Source organism: Pleurodeles waltl, chromosome 11 (assembly GCF_031143425.1).
Source record: "Pleurodeles waltl isolate 20211129_DDA chromosome 11, aPleWal1.hap1.20221129, whole genome shotgun sequence".
Taxonomy (NCBI): Eukaryota; Metazoa; Chordata; class Amphibia; order Caudata; family Salamandridae; genus Pleurodeles; species Pleurodeles waltl.
In genome coordinates, this window is record NC_090450.1 from 909,284,290 (window position 1) to 909,302,522 (window position 18,233).

Here is an 18,233-nt window from a genome sequence, read left to right on the forward strand (position 1 = left end):
TTTGTGTCCCCCCCAGTGCTCTACAAACCCCCCCTGGTCTGCCCTCCGAAGACGCAGACCTGTTGGCATACTGAAACCGGAGCACCCCTGTTCTCCATAGGCGCCTAGGTGTTTTGGGCCCTCCTTTGACCTCTGCACCTGACCGGCCCTGTGTTGCTGGGGTGGTGACTTTGGGGTTGCCTTGAACCCCCAACGGTGGGCTGCCTATGCCCAGGAAACTGAACTTGTGAGTGCTTTACTTACCTCAGAAACTTAACCTTACTTACCTCCCCCAGGAACTGTTGATTTTTGCAGTGTCCACTTTTATTTTTTTTATAAACAATTTTTTATTGTTTTTTTGAAAGACAGATTTTTGAACATTTAGTACAGACAGTACTACAGAATTCAATTCCATACATTATTTACCTTAAACCATATGACATTTCGGAGAATACATGCAATTCTTCCAACAGGTTTCGACAGCAAGGGGCCTTCCTCACCCATTCTATCTTAAGACAACATCCCCAGCCAGGCTGCCCATATCTTATCGTGCTTTCGGGGGCATCCCCTCGATTCATACACTCGCCTCTCCTGATTAGCGCACCAGTCCACACCTCTTCTCCATTTTTGTAGGGACGGACCAGATGGTGAGCTCCAGGCTGCGGCAATATCCCTTTTTGCAATCAATAAAGCTGTGCCAATAAAAGCGCGGTGTGCCCGGGAACTCACCATGTCCTCCATCACCCCCAGCAACACAGATTTGGCAGAGAGTTGTATCTCCATCTCCAGTACCGTGGTCAGCTCAGTTAGTACCTTCCCCCAGTATATTTGCAGAATCGGACAGGACCAAACCATATGGAAGAAATCCGCGGGTTCTCCAGCACAGCGTGGCATTGACTGTTAGGGCGCAGTCTGGCGCGGCTCATTCTGGCAGGTGTTAGATATGCCCTGTATAGGTAGTGGAACTGCACTGTGTGGAGACTCGCCGATATGGCTAGGGCCCTAGGGGCCCTAAGCGCCTCCAGCCACTCTGTGTCATCCAGAGCGTCCACCCATGCCTCCCATCCCGCCCTGGTTGAGTTCCGATCCTCAGGTGTATTGTTGATCAACATCTTGTAGATCTGTGAGACCCCTTTCCCGTCTAAACTCCCCATAAGTAACTTAGGGCCAGATGTAGCAAATGACCAATTTGCGACTTGCAAATTGCGAGTCCCTGCGACTCGCAATTTGCAAATCGCAAATTGGTATGCAGTACAGTGTCTCAGACACCGTCTGCGACTCGCTATGGGGTCGCAACGACCCACCTCATGAATATTCATGAGGTGGGTCGCAAATTGCGGCCCCATAGCGAGTCTAGGCACTCGCAAACATGAAGGCCTGCTGTAGTCAGCAGACCTCCATGTTCGTGACTGCTTTAAATAAAGCAGTTTTTTTTTTTTTTTAAGTGTAGCCCGTTTTCCTTAAAGGAAAACGAGCTGCACTTAAAAAAAAATCCGAAACCTTTTTTTTTAAGGGCAGGTAGTGGTTCCTTGGACCACTACCTACCCTGAAAAAATATGTGTGGGTCCATTCACAAAGTGGAAGGGGTCCCATGGGGACCCCTTCCAATTTGCGAGTGGGTTACCACCCACTTGAAGTGGATGGTAACTGCGACACCATTTGCGACCGCATATGCCGTCGCAAATGGTATTGCATACCACTCAGAATCGCAAATAGGAAGGGAACACCCCTTCCTATTTGCGATTCTGAAATGCATATTGCGAGTCGGTACCGACTCGCAATATGCATTTCTGCATAGGGAAACGCGAATAGCTAGTCGCAAACTGCAATTTTTGCCATTTGCGACTCGCTATTTGTTTCCTGCATCTGGCCCTTAACTTCTAGTGGGCTAAATTCTGGCAATGGGCCTGTTCTCGGGATGTGTGTCCCCAAAGCATGTCTAAGTTGAAGGTACCTGAAAAACTGTGTTCGTGCTAGTTGAAAGTCTGTCTGCAGTTCCTGGAAGGTCTTTATTGTCTCGCCCCTCCACACATCTCCCACTAATGAAATACCTAACAAATCCCATTCGGCAAATCCCTCCAGCGCAGCCATAGCGCTCGTCCATTTCCCTCTCCACAACGGAGTCTGTAGAGTGACCACTGCGTTCCAGCTCGTGTGTCGCAGCGCCGCCCGCCATGCCCGGAAGACCGCCTTGGTGACCCCCTCCATATTTTGGTGGAGGGGTATACCATATAACAGATCGAGGATGCGTGGGAACCCTAGGAGTTCCAATTCTACCTGATAAGTTGGATCTGACCAGCCTCCAGCGAACCAATCGTGACTCACTAGCAGCTGGGTCGCCAGATAATAAAAGTAGGGGTCTGAGGCTCCCAGACCTCCTTCATAAGTTCCTTTCCGGCAATACCGCGTTGCCATTCTGTGTCTAGCTCCCTTCCAAAGAAACAGAGCCGTGGCAGCCTCCAGAGCTCGGAACCACAAACGAGGTATTGGAAAGGGAAAATTTTGGAACGCATATAGTAACCTAGGTAGAACCATCATCTTATACAGGGCAACAAGGCCCATGACATTCAGTGGCAAAGTCTGCCATCTCTGTAGATCTGTCTTAACACGCGCAAAAACTGAGTCTAGGTTCTTGGCCCGTGTCAGTTCCGGTAGGAGAGTCACCCAAACGCCGAGATATTTGAAGCTTAATCTACGAAGGGGTATCATGTCTTGCCAATCGAAACAGTCTCGGGTATTCGCCAGGGGGACCAGCATTGATTTGGTAGGGTTCATTTTTAAGCCCGATGCCAGTGCATAACTGTTTAAAAGAAGAAGGCTGCGTGGACCCGACACACTCGGTGAGCCCATATATAGCAGGACATCGTCCGCATACAGGGCTATTCTATCTTCTCGGGCATGTCCCCATCTCCATCCACAATACTCCGGATCAGTCCGGAACATTTGGGCCAGAGGTTCAATAACCAGGATAAAGAGGAGGGGAGACAGCGGGCAACCCTGTCTCGTGCCTAGTCTGACTTCAAAGGCCGACGACATGGTCCCATTAACCTGTACCCGGACTGACGGGTCAGTGTGTAATGCCTGGACAAGGCGGCAGAATCTCGGTCCAATGCCTGCCCTTTGGAGCACCAAGAAGAGAAAGCCCCAGTCCACCAAATCAAACGCCTTCTCAAAATTGATGGGGGGAGAAACACCAGCAGAGGATCGCCCCACGATATATCTCTCCCCTTGTCTCTGCAGGAAGGGGGGGGGGGGGAGATGACAATAGGCGACAGGAGGGGTGGTCCATTTCCTCCGTTCGTCAGTCCGGCCCCACTCTGTGCCGTTCCGTGCTCCCCCCGCACCGCAGTCCCAGTACCTCTCAACCGCCTCCGTTGCCGATGTTAGGCCAATTCAGGTCAGTTCTATGGCAGTCCCTGCGTTCCCGTCCCCGTCTCTCTGCCTCCACCGCAGGGGCTGGATCCACTCGCAGGGACTACCGCCGTCGGCCACTCATTCCGGCCGCCATCTTGGATGTGGGCCTCCTAGGCTCGTCCGCGCCCCCGGCGCGATCAGACCTCCTCACTCGCCAGGGAGGGGGGACTGGAGGGAAACGAGAGATCTGCCACCGTCTCTCCCCCCCAGACAGCCACCTCCGGGGATTCGGAGCCGCACTGCCCGGATCTCCAGCACTCCCCGCGCCGCCAGCCGATCCCGCCGGCCAATTTCCGCACGCAGCTCCTCCAGGCCTCTCCTCCTCCAGAACCGGACAAAGAGCTCAGACTAAGCGACTGTCCCGTCAGGAGAGGAGCAACGAAGCCTCCCAGACTAGAGGATGCCCTGGATATAGGCGGATTTGGGGGAAAATCGAAGGCGGATGACGGAGGGGTCCGGAGCACTACAAAAGTGCGTCCGCCATCTTGACGCCTTGGCCACGCCCCCCAGTGTCCTACACTGGGCAGGTTACTGCTCTAATTCAAAGTTCCTTACTTACCTGTGTGGAGTACCTTGCATTTTATGTATTTACTTCAGATCTTGAATCTTGTGGTTCTAAAATAAATTAAGAAAAGTTATTTTTCTATATAAAAACTATTGGCCTGGAGTTAAGTCTTGAGTGTGTGTTCCTCATGTATTGCCTGTGTGTGTACAACAAATGCTTAACACTACCCTCTGATAAGCCTACTGCTCGACCACACTACCACAAATTAGAGCATTAGAGTTATCTAATTTTGCCACTATCAACCTCTAAGGGGAACCCTTGGACTCTGTGCACACTATCTCTCACTTTGAGATAGTATATACAGAGCCAACTTCCTACACTCTCGTTTCTAGCCTCCATGCGAGGGCAGGTCTGACAAAATTGTCAAGGCTGCTTTGGGTTCCCAGTCCCCCCAGCCCGCAGGAAATAGCTTCTTATTATGAATTATGTCTGGCAACCCGCAGCCATACAGACAGTGGTACACTAGACCACTATTATCCTCAATGTCTTCCCAAACTTTTTTCTTTTAAAAGCAGCACTTGTTTATTAAGGGAGAAGAGCTGCTTAAAAAAAATAAAAATGTTTCAGGTTTGGAATGGCAGGAATGGATGTAAGTTTCAGGTTTGGAATGCAGCCAATCGCATAGGGTTGTAAATAGCAGCCTGCCTAAATAATATTTATCAGGACAACTGGTTTGCGAACCTGTGCGAGTGGGAAATACGCAATACAACCTATAAGTACATGAGCTGCATCGCAAATTGCATCAAGGTGCTCAAGTCCATCGGTGTTGACATCCTGGTCTGCGGCTGGGGTTTGTACGTCAAGATCTAGGTGTGCACATTTCAAAAAGGTCACTCATTAAAAGTTTTCCAGTGTATACAAATGTAAGTACACTACAATCTTCACAATATGAAATGATTCCACATTATATCACAAGTGAACGTTGCACAGAAGATCAAACAGGTGTCATTGAATGCAAGCTGTCTAGGTCAATGAATGACTTCCTTCAAAGAACCTTCTGCCCATGAGCACCTCGTTATCGCGCTATTTGAAAAACAATGTTGGAACTTACATGACAACAGGAACAGAGCACGAGGAGAAGACGCTGAAGTCCGAAGCAGTGCAGTCGGGATCACAGCAGCAGTTAACATCACACTGCGCTACCAGCAAGTTACAAACACAAAGTGTATCAACTAGAAAGGGAAAACAAACGGGTTAGATATTGAGAACAGTAGACTTATAAATACTCTTAGCCTACCTCACCTGAGGTTTATTAAAACAATCCTTAGAAAAATACGTTTTTATCATACGAGATGCAATGAAGGGATTATATAACCCTACCACTGCTATTTGTTTTCGCTTATTTACTTTGTTAAATTTTCATAGAAAAATACATTTCTTATTAAAAGCTGTGAGGCATTCTGCTTTTCTATGGAAATTATGGACTATTATTTTTTCCTCAAGTAATTCTTTATTGTGGTATAAGCATACAAAATGGACAGATGGACCAAACATTTCAAGTGCATTAATACAGATATTCAATAAACCCAAATTCGTTGTGGGTTGATGCCAAACAGTACTGATGACTAAAGAAAACTCCATAGCAGTACAGTACTTTTCCAATGTTCATCTAGACTTTGAGTAACAGTCTCATTATCAGGTGTTGCATTGGTATTTATCATTCGGCAGAAGCTTACCACCTCCAAACCCAGAAACTTGCCCAAAAGGAGCTGTAATTTCGTAATCTGGCAACCAAGGAGTTAATCTTCTACTTGTGTGTCGGGGAACTGCGGGCACATATAAGTCATAACTTTTCGAGGGATAAAAGTGCCAACAGGAGGTTAGTGGAGTGCCTTCCGGGGCTCCGCTTTGTGGGAGATCACTGGGGAGCATCCAGGAGGTTAGGAGGGTGCATGCACGAGCACAGCAGGGTACAAGCAAGAGAAGGCAGGAGACCGCCATGGTGCACGCAAGAGCTCGGCAGTATGCAAGCAGGGGCTCGGTGGGATGCAAGCAGGGGCTCGGCAGCTCGCAAATTTGGGCTCTGGGATCGTTATTGACTTGATATGGCCTGGTTTCAGATTACAGTGATCGGGACTATTGGGTTTCCAATTCAACTCTTCCAAACTAGTCTTTAACTCCCCTAATTATTAGACCATGACCACCTTCACCCGATCAGTTCTGTTTAACCCATGTATTTGGCTATGCTCCTTGTGCCCAGTTAATGGAGATTCATTTTTGTCTCATTTTCAAATTTTCCGTCATAGAGTGCTTACGTGGCATTGTAAATGTCTGCAATCTGAATGCTTGGGTAGGTGATGATTTTTTGTTGTCTCCTAGACAAATAATAAAATGCATGACACAACTAAAATATATATTTATATTACTGTAACGCGGCCACAATAGTGAATGTTATTTATTTTTTAAAGTTTGATTGCAAGGATGTGGCCGCTACCTGCTGCCTCTATTTTCGTGTTGTATGCGTGTGATTAAAAATAAAAAATAAACATTTAACCATTGCATCACTTTACCAAGTTTATACTTATCAGCTTTACCAATCAATGCTTGTTTACGTTGCTTTCATTAAAACGAGTGTGAAACGAGAGAGGCGGCGATAATGTCAGAAGTCCTTTAATCAGACGCCCCCCCCCACCCAATCCCCCCAGAATACTGCGGCATGGAGTGCCAACTTCTGAAGCACAATAAGTGGAAATTTTGCAGCATACAATTCTGTTTTTGCGGTGCTTTTTTCCCCCAAAGCTGGTTGTCCTATCCCCCCAAAAGACTGAGGAGCCAATTAATGCACACAACGGTGCTTGTCCCAACCCACCGCCCCTCCTCCCTTTGTCAGTGTTGCTTGCACCCCAACCTGCCCTCCCTACTTCTGTTGTTCTTGTTGCTTGCCCCCACCAGAGTTAGAACTGTTAAAAACCACAGGGCACCCCTAGCTCCTCTTCTTGTGAAATCACTGTACTGCTAGAAATAAATTCTCAGAGAGCACTCGGGCAGGCAAATAGGCATGCACATTGCACACAACGCAGACACACACAGAGTAATATACACACAGGTGCATAGACACAGAAATACATCATACACATACTCACAGTGATGCCGCCACACTCATGCACACATATACATACACAAATATGCAATATGCACAAAATCTCAAACACACGAATATACAGAACCACAGATACACATGGACACATGCACACAGTGATAAAACCACACCCATGCACACAGCACAGACTCACACACACCTACACACTCACAGTGATACACCCATACATGTGAACACAGTATAGACACCTAACAGAGTGATATACACACTCTCATATACCAATAGATACACTGACCCAATGCCTCACATCTATCCACACTCACAGTAATACACCAACAATCACACACACAACTAAACAGTCACACACTGCGATACACTCACTCGTGCACATCCTACAGATACACATATAATTATATATACGCACACTCTTGTATGCACATGCACCAAGACCAAGAGGCGCAGATAGGGGCACACACACATACACACCCACAGTCTTTACCTGCACAAATGTAGGCAACAGAAATACACAGCCACATAAAGTGATACACACTCTCATACACACAGTGACACAGGTCCACAGAGACGCACACATGGGGCCTCATTACGACCCTGGCGGTTGGACCGCCACCAATGCGGCGGTCCGAGTGCCATATTACGACTGCAGCGGTAGCACCACAGTCAGACCACCAGCACTGCCAGATTACGACTTTACGTTGGTCTGGTATTGCTGGCGGTCCTAATCCATCAGGGCAGCGCTGCAAGCAGAGCTGCCCTGGGGATCACGACCCCCATTTCCACCAGCAGATTCCTGGTGGTAGCACCGCCATGAAAAGGCTGATGGAGACGGGGTGAAGGGGGCCACAGGGCGGGGCCTGTACTGCCCATGCACTTGGCATGGGCAGAGCAGGGGCCCCCCTGGCCAGCTTTGCAGACAGTGAACATTGCGACGGGTGCTGGTGCACGCTATGCACTACAGCATTGCCACCAGCTCAATTACTCAGTTTTCGCCCGCTTGGCAAGCGGGAAACTCGTAATGGGCCCGGCGGGGAGGCTGCCACACTGGCGGCAACCTTCCCGTAGGGACTTCGAAGGACAGGCTTTTCCATCTGCCAAAGTCATAATAAGGCCCATGATGTCCTCCACTTAATTTTGTTCTGTGTGGTCTAGCAATTAAGGGCCTCATTACAACATTAACCGTTGGGCGGCCACCAATGCGGCCGCACTCCCGCGGTGCCCATTATGACATCCCCACTGGGCCGGCGCCGGCGGTGTTGCGGACATGCGACGGGTGCAGTTGCACCCGTCGCGCTTTTCACTGTCTGCTGTGCAGACAGTGAATACTGTGTGGGGCTGTGCCGGGGGCCCCGCAACTCCCCTTTCTGCTAGCCTTTCCATGGCGGTTCCTACCGCCATGGAAAGGCTGGCAGGAAGAGGAGTCGTAATCCCCTGCAAGCAAGCAGCGCTGCCCTGGAGGATTACAACCTCCGGGACCACCGTGGCGGAAAACCGCTGGTCCCGGCGGAAGCGCCGCGGTCAAAATACACAAGATTGCACCGCCAGCCTGTTGGCGGTGCAATCGCCAAAAAAGCCCTGTCGGTCTTTGACCGTCAGGGTTGTAATGAGGGCCTAAATGTCTCTTTCTCCAGCCTTTGATTTCAACCTTCCCTGTAACCAGGATCTGCTGTGTTACTGTTGGTGCATTACGTATTATATTTTCATGTTGTACAGGATGAGCTGTTGTACTTCTTGAATTTGTTTTGTTGTTGTTCATACTAGAATATTTGTATCCAAATGTATATAGTGCTGATATGCCAAGAGATCAGCATTAGAGCACGTACATAGAACAAGCATCAATACATGCAAACTAGACAAAGGCAAAACAAAGGAGGACAACAGAGTATAACAACACGTTCCGGTGAGTAACAGCCCCATCTTGTTTGTATTGCTGCGTTTTCGGCTCCTCAATGTGTCATATGTTTAGTAGTTATTGCTCTCAGTAAAACACTCTCACTCACCCCAGGGGCCTTCTATATGCTATAAAAATTTTTTTAAAAAATTAAAAATAAACTTAGATGCAGACAGACTCTAACAAACGTGCAACTACACATATACAACAACACATAGACACAAACCCACACAAACACACTGACATGCACACATTCGGAAACACAGCCACCTACAGCCGCATACACAGATGCATGCAAACACACAAGCATACATACACACATACACACGCATGCAGGCACAAGCACATACAGACATGGACATAAGCAAGCATGCACATACATATACAGCATTACTACATACATACATACGCATGCACCCACACAGTTCTACATAGTTACCCAAACATGCATGGTCAGACACACATACATGAAAGCACAATCACACATGCATGGAGGCATGCTCGCGCATGCACATACAGACATACACAGAGGCAAACATGCATATACATATACGCACATACACCCACAGAAGTACAATCACACACACATTAACAGGCAACATTCACATGCATACAGAGAATCACAAAAGTATGTTAGGTCCTGGTTCCCGTTGCATCGTTCTCATGCCTAAATTAATTTTTCGGAAAGCTGTAGGTGCGATTAATGTTTATTCTTTGTAGGTAAATTACTTTTAACCTAGTGTTAAATAACTCTTGTCTAGTGTTATGGCTATGCTGCCTGTGAAGAGTTAAAATTTATGACAGCGTCTGTAAAACGATCACTAATTACTGGATTAATGGAGGGGTGGAAGGGCTGACATAGGAAGGTCTCGAACACTGGAGATGGTGGACATGTTGTGGGTGCTGGTCTGCTTCTCACAATACAATGAGGAGTTGGGCAGTAGGTGTGCATTGACATCTTACCTGTCTGGTCACTGTGAAGTGGCGTGAACATAGGAATTTTCACCCCTAAGGTAGACATTGCTGGCTTGCCTTTGAACAGATTGTCAAGCTGAACATCATGCAGAGCAGCCAGATTTAGCATGAGCGCCACCGCTAGTTTCTTTCCTTTGCATAATACAGAGTTATGATTGTCACTGTCAGGTAATAAAGGTATATTTTGGGGTAGGAATACCCTAGAGTTTCATTTGGGCAATTTTCGGGCTTTTGGAAAATATATCCTTTCTACCTAAGATATTTTGGCTATTTTTACATTTACTTTCTCTGCAGCTTTTGTTTTGTATAATTATGCCATTTTTAGGTTTAGCAAGAAGGCATTAATCAAAAATGACTGCGTACATTAGAAAACAAAAAGTAAAAAGAGACATATTTGCAAGTAGCATGGCTCAGAAATGCAGCATACATCTATTCTACACTAATTGTTAATCAGTTACTTTCATTGGTTACTGCTGCTAGTAGAAACAATGTGTTTTTATAGAGCACATTTTCAGTCAGGCATCTCTTGTGATAGCTAAGTGACCAATATCAAGGTTTGACTGGCTGCTGGTGACAAATCTCTGCTTCACAGCAGAGCTCTCATCCTGACATTAGTGCATGCAAGCTTGGAATTAATTGTCAGCAAGTAAAACGAACATATGGACCTGGGACATTGTACAGCAATTAGAAAACTGGAACATATAACTTTTCTGACAGTAGTAAGATGAATAAAATAGCTGTGAGAGGCACCAAGATTAGGTGCGCACTGTAAAACAATCTACATGATTGTGGAGCATTGTCTATCCGTTTTCTGTGCCTGGCTGTGATTAACTTCAGTAATACAAAAAACATACATATTTAAAGATATCAGTGGTTCCCAAAACTTTTGACTTCCGTGGACCACCACTATGTTATTACTGGAACCTAGGGACCCCCACTGAATTATTATTGGAACTGGGGACCCCCACTGAATTATTATTGGAACTGGGGACCCCCACTGAGTTATTGCTGGAAGCCAAAGACCCGGGCCTAAACATTGTTGATGATTTGAACCACAAAAACAATACACAAAAAATACAGAAACTGGCATTCATCAAACACAAATAATAACACATTTTGTTTAATTTACAAAAAAAAAAACATTGAATTTTAAAAGGAAGGTTGGAGCTTTTCTAAATTTAATTGAATCCACACACCGTCCACCATATATATTCTGTTTGATGCACCTTCACTGCTCTCATAACAAATTAAATTTTTAGCCTCCAATGTCAAATTCATTGCAATTGTACATTTAGCGACTTTACGTATATGCACTTTATTAATCTTTTAATATTATTTAATTTTCTAAGCCGTCACGGACCTCCCCCACCCCTGAGTACGCTTCGCGGACACCCAGGGGTTCTTAGATCACTGGTTTGGAACCACTGATCTACATCACTTCATGTACACTGGGCATGATGATCGTGGTCCTGGATTTTTATTTAACAAATAGGTGCATTCAAGGATGTGTTGTCTCTATTTCCAGTTAATCTGCCTGAATGTGCAATAAAAGGTTTTTCACTTCAAAGTGGTGGAGAGTGCAGCTGCAGCCCAGTTACAATTTTCATAAATACCAGGAGTAGAAACTAACGTGAGCACTTGCGATGTCTTCTTAATCTAATCTCATGAAAAAAACATAGGGTAACCTTGGTAAATCTGGAGGTGGGGAGAGTTCGCAAAAACTACTCGATCACTCACTATGGCAAGTCCTACTAGCCCCTTCTGGCAAGTTGACAAAGAATAGATGTTCTGTTCAGTCAGAAAGTGGAGGGGCAATAAAAGATGCCTTTAAATCTTCTTCTTCTGTCAGATGTTTTCTGTACTCAAAGACAGAGGTCAAAAGTCAGTTTATCTTACAATTAATTTTCCTTCTGAATGCAAAGTTCCAGTACTTTGTAAGGTGAACTGTGTGGCCTGCTGTTTTGAGTGTAAATTAAATGGAAATAGAGTGTCAGGTTTTTCCTAACACACAACATTTAAATGACTGAGTCAATTGCACAAATATTTCAAAATATATTTCAGTAGGTGGTAAAGCCCAATTTTTAATATTTCTGTGGGATGGAAAATATATTTTAATAGGATGAAAACAAATTAGAATAATTTACATGTTGATGTGCAAAGAATATTTTTTTTTAAACCCAATTTTCACAGATTGTTAATATACTATGTAGTTTTACCAGTAGAGCTGCAAGTTAGTGAATAGGTTTTTGGACATTTCTTGGAAATGTACTGTGTGCAGATGACAATATGCCACCACATCATGGTTTAGTAATGTATTTATTAAAAGTGAGTGTTTAAACATAAACTGAGAAACACTCCTGCCCTCAGGGCAATGCTTTTAGTAAACTAAAAGCAAGTCATGGGTCATGTGTGCCCTATACGTGGGCTAGATTCTTGTGATATATGCAGCAAACCTTAGTCTACTTAATCATACAAAAGCTTTTTTGTACTGCAGAAATGCTGAGCTCACATATTTGAAGGTGCAATCATATGTGAGAATGAGGAAAAAGGTATCTCTAAACTATTTGCCTAGGATCACACAATTTGAGACCCGTTTATGGGTCAAGTACATTACAGTTAGGTCAAGGAGATTATTTAAGTTACTCAACCTGCAGGTCTAGTAACCTTTTTATGATTTTTCAAGGCCTGTGGGGCTGCCTCAAAAGCGAAAACCTGGCACCTAAATTGGTAAAGTTGGTATGTATACATCTGTGCAATTTATCTAAGTTCCCTAAATGATTCGCCATCAGCAACAAATTGTCCAGGAAACTATTGGGTGATGTTGAAAACAGGCTAAGATCAGCTGCTCCACAATACGTTAACAGTCTCCTCCCATTCGTTTCATGACCACTGAGTGTAAATTAATGTGGCAAAAGTAATGTAGTAGAGAGCAATCGCGCCCCCCCCCCCCCCCACCCGGGGCTTAATTTTATTTTTAAAAAGAAAAAGAAATGGACACGGGGGGTTGCCCGTGGGCAGGGCGACCCCCTGTGGGGAAAATATTTTTTTTTAGTTGTTGTAGGGTTTCCCTGGGGGGCCATATATATATATATATATATATATATATACACACATATACACATATACACACACACACACACACACACACAAGAACACTTCCTGATAGTGTGCCGGTCCTGCTCCAGAACGTCAGCGGTGCTAGTCTGCTAGCGAGCGCTACCTTGCTTACAACTCCACACTTAATTCCCTTGGTTAAGAGAAAGACAGCACTCCGCGGGCATCTTGATTCATCCGGGTTTATTTGCACAACAGGAACACTTTCCTGTTGTGCAAATAAACCCGGATGAATCAAGATGCCCGCTGTAGGAGGCTGGACTGGCTTGTAGTGAGTACCAAGGGGTACTTGCACCTTGCACCAGGCCCAGTTATCCCTTATTAGTGTATAGGGTGTCTAGCAGCATAGGCTAATAGATAATGGTAGCTTAGCAGAGCAGCTTAGGCTGAACTAGGAGACGAGTGAAGCTCCTACAGTACCACAAGTGTCATATGCACAATATCATAAGAAAACACAATACACAGATATACTAAAAATAAAGGTACTTTATTTTTATGACAATATGCCAAAAGTATCTCAGCGAGTACCCTCAGTATGAGGATAGCAAATATACACAAGATATATGTACACAATACCAAAATATGCAGCAACAGTATTAGAAAACAGTGCAAACAATGTATAGTTACAATAGGATGCAATGGGGACACATAGGGATGGGGGCAACACAAACCATATACTCCAAAAGTGGAATGCGAACCACGAATGGACCCCAAACATATGTGACCTTGTAGAGGGTCGCTGGGACTATTAGAAAATAGTAAGGGTTAGAAAAATAGCCCACCCCAAGACCCTGAAAAGTGAGTGCAAAGTGCACTAAAGTTCCCCAAAGGACAAAGAAGTCGTGATAGGGGAATTCTGCAGGAAAGACACAAACCAGCAATGCAACAACGATGGATTTCCAGTTGAGGGTACCTGTGGAACAAGGGGACCAAGTCCAAAAGTCACAAGCAAGTCGGAGATGGGCAGATGCCCAGGAAATGCCAGCTGTGGGTGCAAAGAAGCTGCTACTGGACAGTAGAAGCGGAGGATTCTGCAGGAACGACAAGAGCTAGAGACTTCCCCTTTGGAGGATGGATCCCCCACGCCGTGGAGAGTCGTGCAGAAGTGTTTTCGCGCCGAAAGACCGCCAACAAGCCTTGCTAGCTGCAAATCGTGCGGTTAGGGTTTTTGGATGCTGCTGTGGCCCAGGAGGGACCAGCATGTTGCCAATTGCGTCTGGGGACAGAGGGGGCGTCGAGCAAGACAAGGAGCCCTCTCAGAAGCAGGCAGCACCCGCAGAAGTGCCGGAACAGGCACTACGAAGAAGAGTGAAACGGTGCTCACCCGAAGTTGCACAAAGGAGTCCCACGTCGCTGGAGACCAACTTAGAAAGTCGTGCAATGCAGGTTAGAGTGCCGTGGACCCAGGCTTGGCTGTGCACAAAGGATTTCCGCCGGAAGTACACAGAGGCCGGAGTAGCTGCAAAAGTCGCGGTTCCCAGCAATGCAGTCTGGCGTGGGAAGGCAAGGACTTACCTCCACCAAACTTGGACTGAAGAGTCACTGGACTGTGGGAGTCACTTGGACAGAGTTGCTGGAATCAAGGGACCTCGCTCGTCGTGCTGAGAGGAGACCCAGGGTACCGGTAATGCAGTTCTTTGGTGCCTGCGGTTGCAGGGGGACGATTCCGTCGGCCCACGGGAGATTTCTTCGGAGCTTCTAGTGCAGAGAGGAGGCAGACTACCCCCACAGCATGCACCACCAGGAAAACAGTCAAGAAGGCGGCAGGATCAGCGTTACAGAGTTGCAGTAGTCGTCTTTGCTACTTTGTTGCAGTTTTGCAGGCTTCCAGCGCAGTCAGCAGTCGATTCCTTGGCAGAAGGTGAAGAGAGAGATGCAGAGGAACTCGGATGAGCTCTTGCATTCGTTATCTAAGGAATTCCCCAAAGCAGAGACCCTAAATAGCCAGAAAAGAGGGTTTGGCTACTTAGGAGAGAGGATAGGCTAGCAACACCTGAAGGAGCCTATCAGAAGGAGTCTCTGACGTCACCTGGTGGCACTGGCCACTCAGAGCAGTCCAGTGTGCCAGCAGCACCTCTGTTTCCAAGATGGCAGAGGTCTGGAGCACACTGGAGGAGCTCTGGACACCTCCCAGGGGAGGTGCAGGTCAGGGGAGTGGTCACTCCCCTTTCCTTTGTCCAGTGTCGCGCCAGAGCAGGGCTAAGGGGTCCCTGAACCGGTGTAGACTGGCTTATGCAGAAATGGGCACCATGTGTGCCCATGAAAGCATTTCCAGAGGCTGGGGGAGGCTACTCCTCCCCTGCCTTCACACCATTTTCCAAAGGGAGAGGGTGTAACACCCTCTCTCAGAGGAAGTCCTTTGTTCTGCCATCCTGGGACAAGCCTGGCTGGACCCCAGGAGGGCAGAAACCTGTCTGAGGGGTTGGCAGCAGCTGCAGTGAAACCCCAGGAAAGGCAGTACCAGGGTCTGTGCTACAGACCACTGGGATCATGGGATTGTGCCAACTATGCCAGGATTACATAGAGGGGGCAATTCCATGATCATAGACATGTTACATGGCCATATTCGGAGTTACCATTGTGAAGCTACACATAGGTAGTGACCTATGTGTAGTGCACGCGTGTAATGGTGTCCCCACACTCACAAAGTCCGGGGAATTTGCCCTGAACAATGTGGGGGCACCTTGGCTAGTGCCAGGGTGCCCTCACACTAAGTAACTTTGCACCTAACCTTTACCAGGTAAAGGTTAGACATATAGGTGACTTAGAAGTTACTTAAGTGCAGTGGTAAATGGCTGTGAAATAACGTGGACGTTATTTCACTCAGGCTGCAGTGGCATGCCTGTGTAAGAATTGTCAGAGCTCCCTATGGGTGGCAAAAGAAATGCTGCAGCCCATAGGGATCTCCTGGAACCCCAATACCCTGGGTACCTCAGTACCATATACTAGGGAATTATAAGGGTGTTCCAGTAAGCCAATGTAAATTGGTAAAATTGGTCACTAGCCTGTTAGTGACAATTTGAAAGAAATGAGAGAGCATAACCACTGAGGTTCTGGTTAGCAGAGCCTCAGTGAGACAGTTAGGCACCACACAGGGAACGCATACATATAGGCCACAAACTTATGAGCCCTGGGGTCCTGACTAGCAGGGTCCCAGTGACACATAACAAACATACTAAAAACATAGGGTTTTCACTATGAGCACTGGGCCCTGGCTAGCAGGATCCCAGTGAGACAGTGAAACACCCTGACATACACTCACAAACAGGCCAAAAGTGGGGGTAACAAGGCTAGAAAGAGGCTACTTTCTCACACCCGCGGAGTGCTGTCTTTCTCTTAACCAAGGGAATTAAGTGTGGGGATATATATATATATATATATATATATATATATAGATCTATCTATAGATATATCTATCTACATGTATATATCTATAGATAGACCTATATATATATATATATATATATATATATATATATATATATATATAAATATAAATAACTCACTTTTGTCAATACGTGTGTGGTTTCCCTGGGGGCTGCAATCGGCCCCCAGGAAAACCTGGGAGCACCAATAATGATTGTTGGACTGGGCGCAGGAGTTGCTAAAGACTGTGACGAATGGTTTGTGACAAGGTGTTTTTTGAGTGTCTTGAAAGAACGTGCTGATTGAGGGAAGAAGCGCAGGTAAGGTGGCCTCTACTGTTGCACTTATCTCACACACACCATCGATTTTGTGACTGTCTACGTAGGCTAGTGTTTTAGAGCAACAGTTTAGCCAATAGCAGAGATGGCATCTTGATGGATGACTACTTCCGTCACTCGGGTTATAGAGGACAGCTCTGACATAGGATCAGAGACTGAGACATCAGATACTGAGACAGCATCTGAGGGATAGGACAATGGCGCAGACTCTGGGAGTGATTTTTCAGTCGGAGGAATCCCATTTGATAACTCCTCTTCCAGTAAATTATGAGGAAGGTGATGAGAACAGTCCTGCTGTCCCTTCGCAAGCACAGTCTGTGCAACGGGGTAATAGTGGGTTAGCCCAACCCAGAGAGCAGGTGAATGCGGCGGCAAGCAGAGAGAGAGAGTGCTCTCTTGGGAGCTCCCCAATTTAGTTCAGCCCCAAATTCCACCGCCCAAATCGTATTGTGGAGACATCAAAATTATCGATCGCAAAACAAACTGGTTTTGTAAGGCAGACACCTGTGTTTTTGGTCCTGGGTTCGGCTGCCATATAGAGAAACACACTAAACCCAAACATTTCTGGAAACTAGACATTCGGGGGGAGTCCACAGAGATGTGACTTGTGTGGATTCCCCAAAGTTTTCTTACCTAGAATACCCTGCAAAGCTGAAATGTTGAATAAAAACTCTATTTTTCTCGCATTTCTGTCACACAAACTAGAGGAATATGTTGGGATCCACAAAATTCCTACCACCCAGTGATTCCTCACCTGTCCTGATAAAAACACTACCCCACTTGAATGCCTACACCTAGTGCCTGCGTCAGGAATGGATCACCCCAGGGTCAACAGCTGCCTCATGTAAGGACCAACATTAACCGTTGTGTGATCTATTCCTGTCGCGGGCACCAGGCCTATCCACACAAGTGAGGTACCAATTTTATCGGGAGACTTGGGGGAACGCTGGGTGGAAGGAAATTTGTGGCTCCTCTCAGATTCCAGAACTTTCTGTCACCGAAATGTGAGGAACATGTGTTTTTTTAGCCACATTTTGAGGTTTGCAAAGGATTCTGGGTAACAGAACCTGGTCAGAGCCCCACAAGTCACCCCATCTTGGATTCACCTAGGTCTCTAGTTTTTAAAAATGCACAGGTTTGGTAGGTTTCCCTAGGTGCCGGCTGAGCTACAGGCCAAAATCTACAGGTAGGCACTTTGCAAAAAACACCTCTGTTTTCTGTCAAAAAATGGGATGTGTCCACGTTGTGTTTTGGGGCATTTCCTGTCGCGGGCGCTAGGCCTACCCACACAAGTGAGGTATCAATTGTATCGGGAGACTTGGGGGAATGCTGGGTGGAAGGAAATTTGTGGCTCCCCTCAGATTCCAGAACTTTCGGTCACCGAAATGTGAGGAAAATTTGTTTTTTTAGCCAAATTTTGAGGTTTGCAAAGAATTCTGGGTAACAGAACCTGGTCAGAGCCCCACAAGTCACCTCATCTTGGATTCCCCTAGGTGTCTAGTTTTCAAAAATGCCAAGGTTTGCTGGGTTTCCCTA

General features: G+C 46.3%; 1 protein-coding gene across 5 annotated transcripts in view; it reads right to left on the reverse strand.

Annotated features, from left to right (window-relative positions):
- TCTN1 (tectonic family member 1) overlaps nt 1–18,233 on the reverse strand; it is a 275,107-nt gene that overhangs the window by 243,008 nt on the left and 13,866 nt on the right. For all 5 annotated transcript variants that reach the window (XM_069214867.1, XM_069214866.1, XM_069214868.1 and 2 more), the window contains exon 2: nt 5,010–5,130. In XM_069214867.1, coding sequence (XP_069070968.1) covers nt 5,010–5,130 — 121 coding nt within the window. The remainder of the gene's footprint in view (nt 1–5,009; nt 5,131–18,233) is intronic.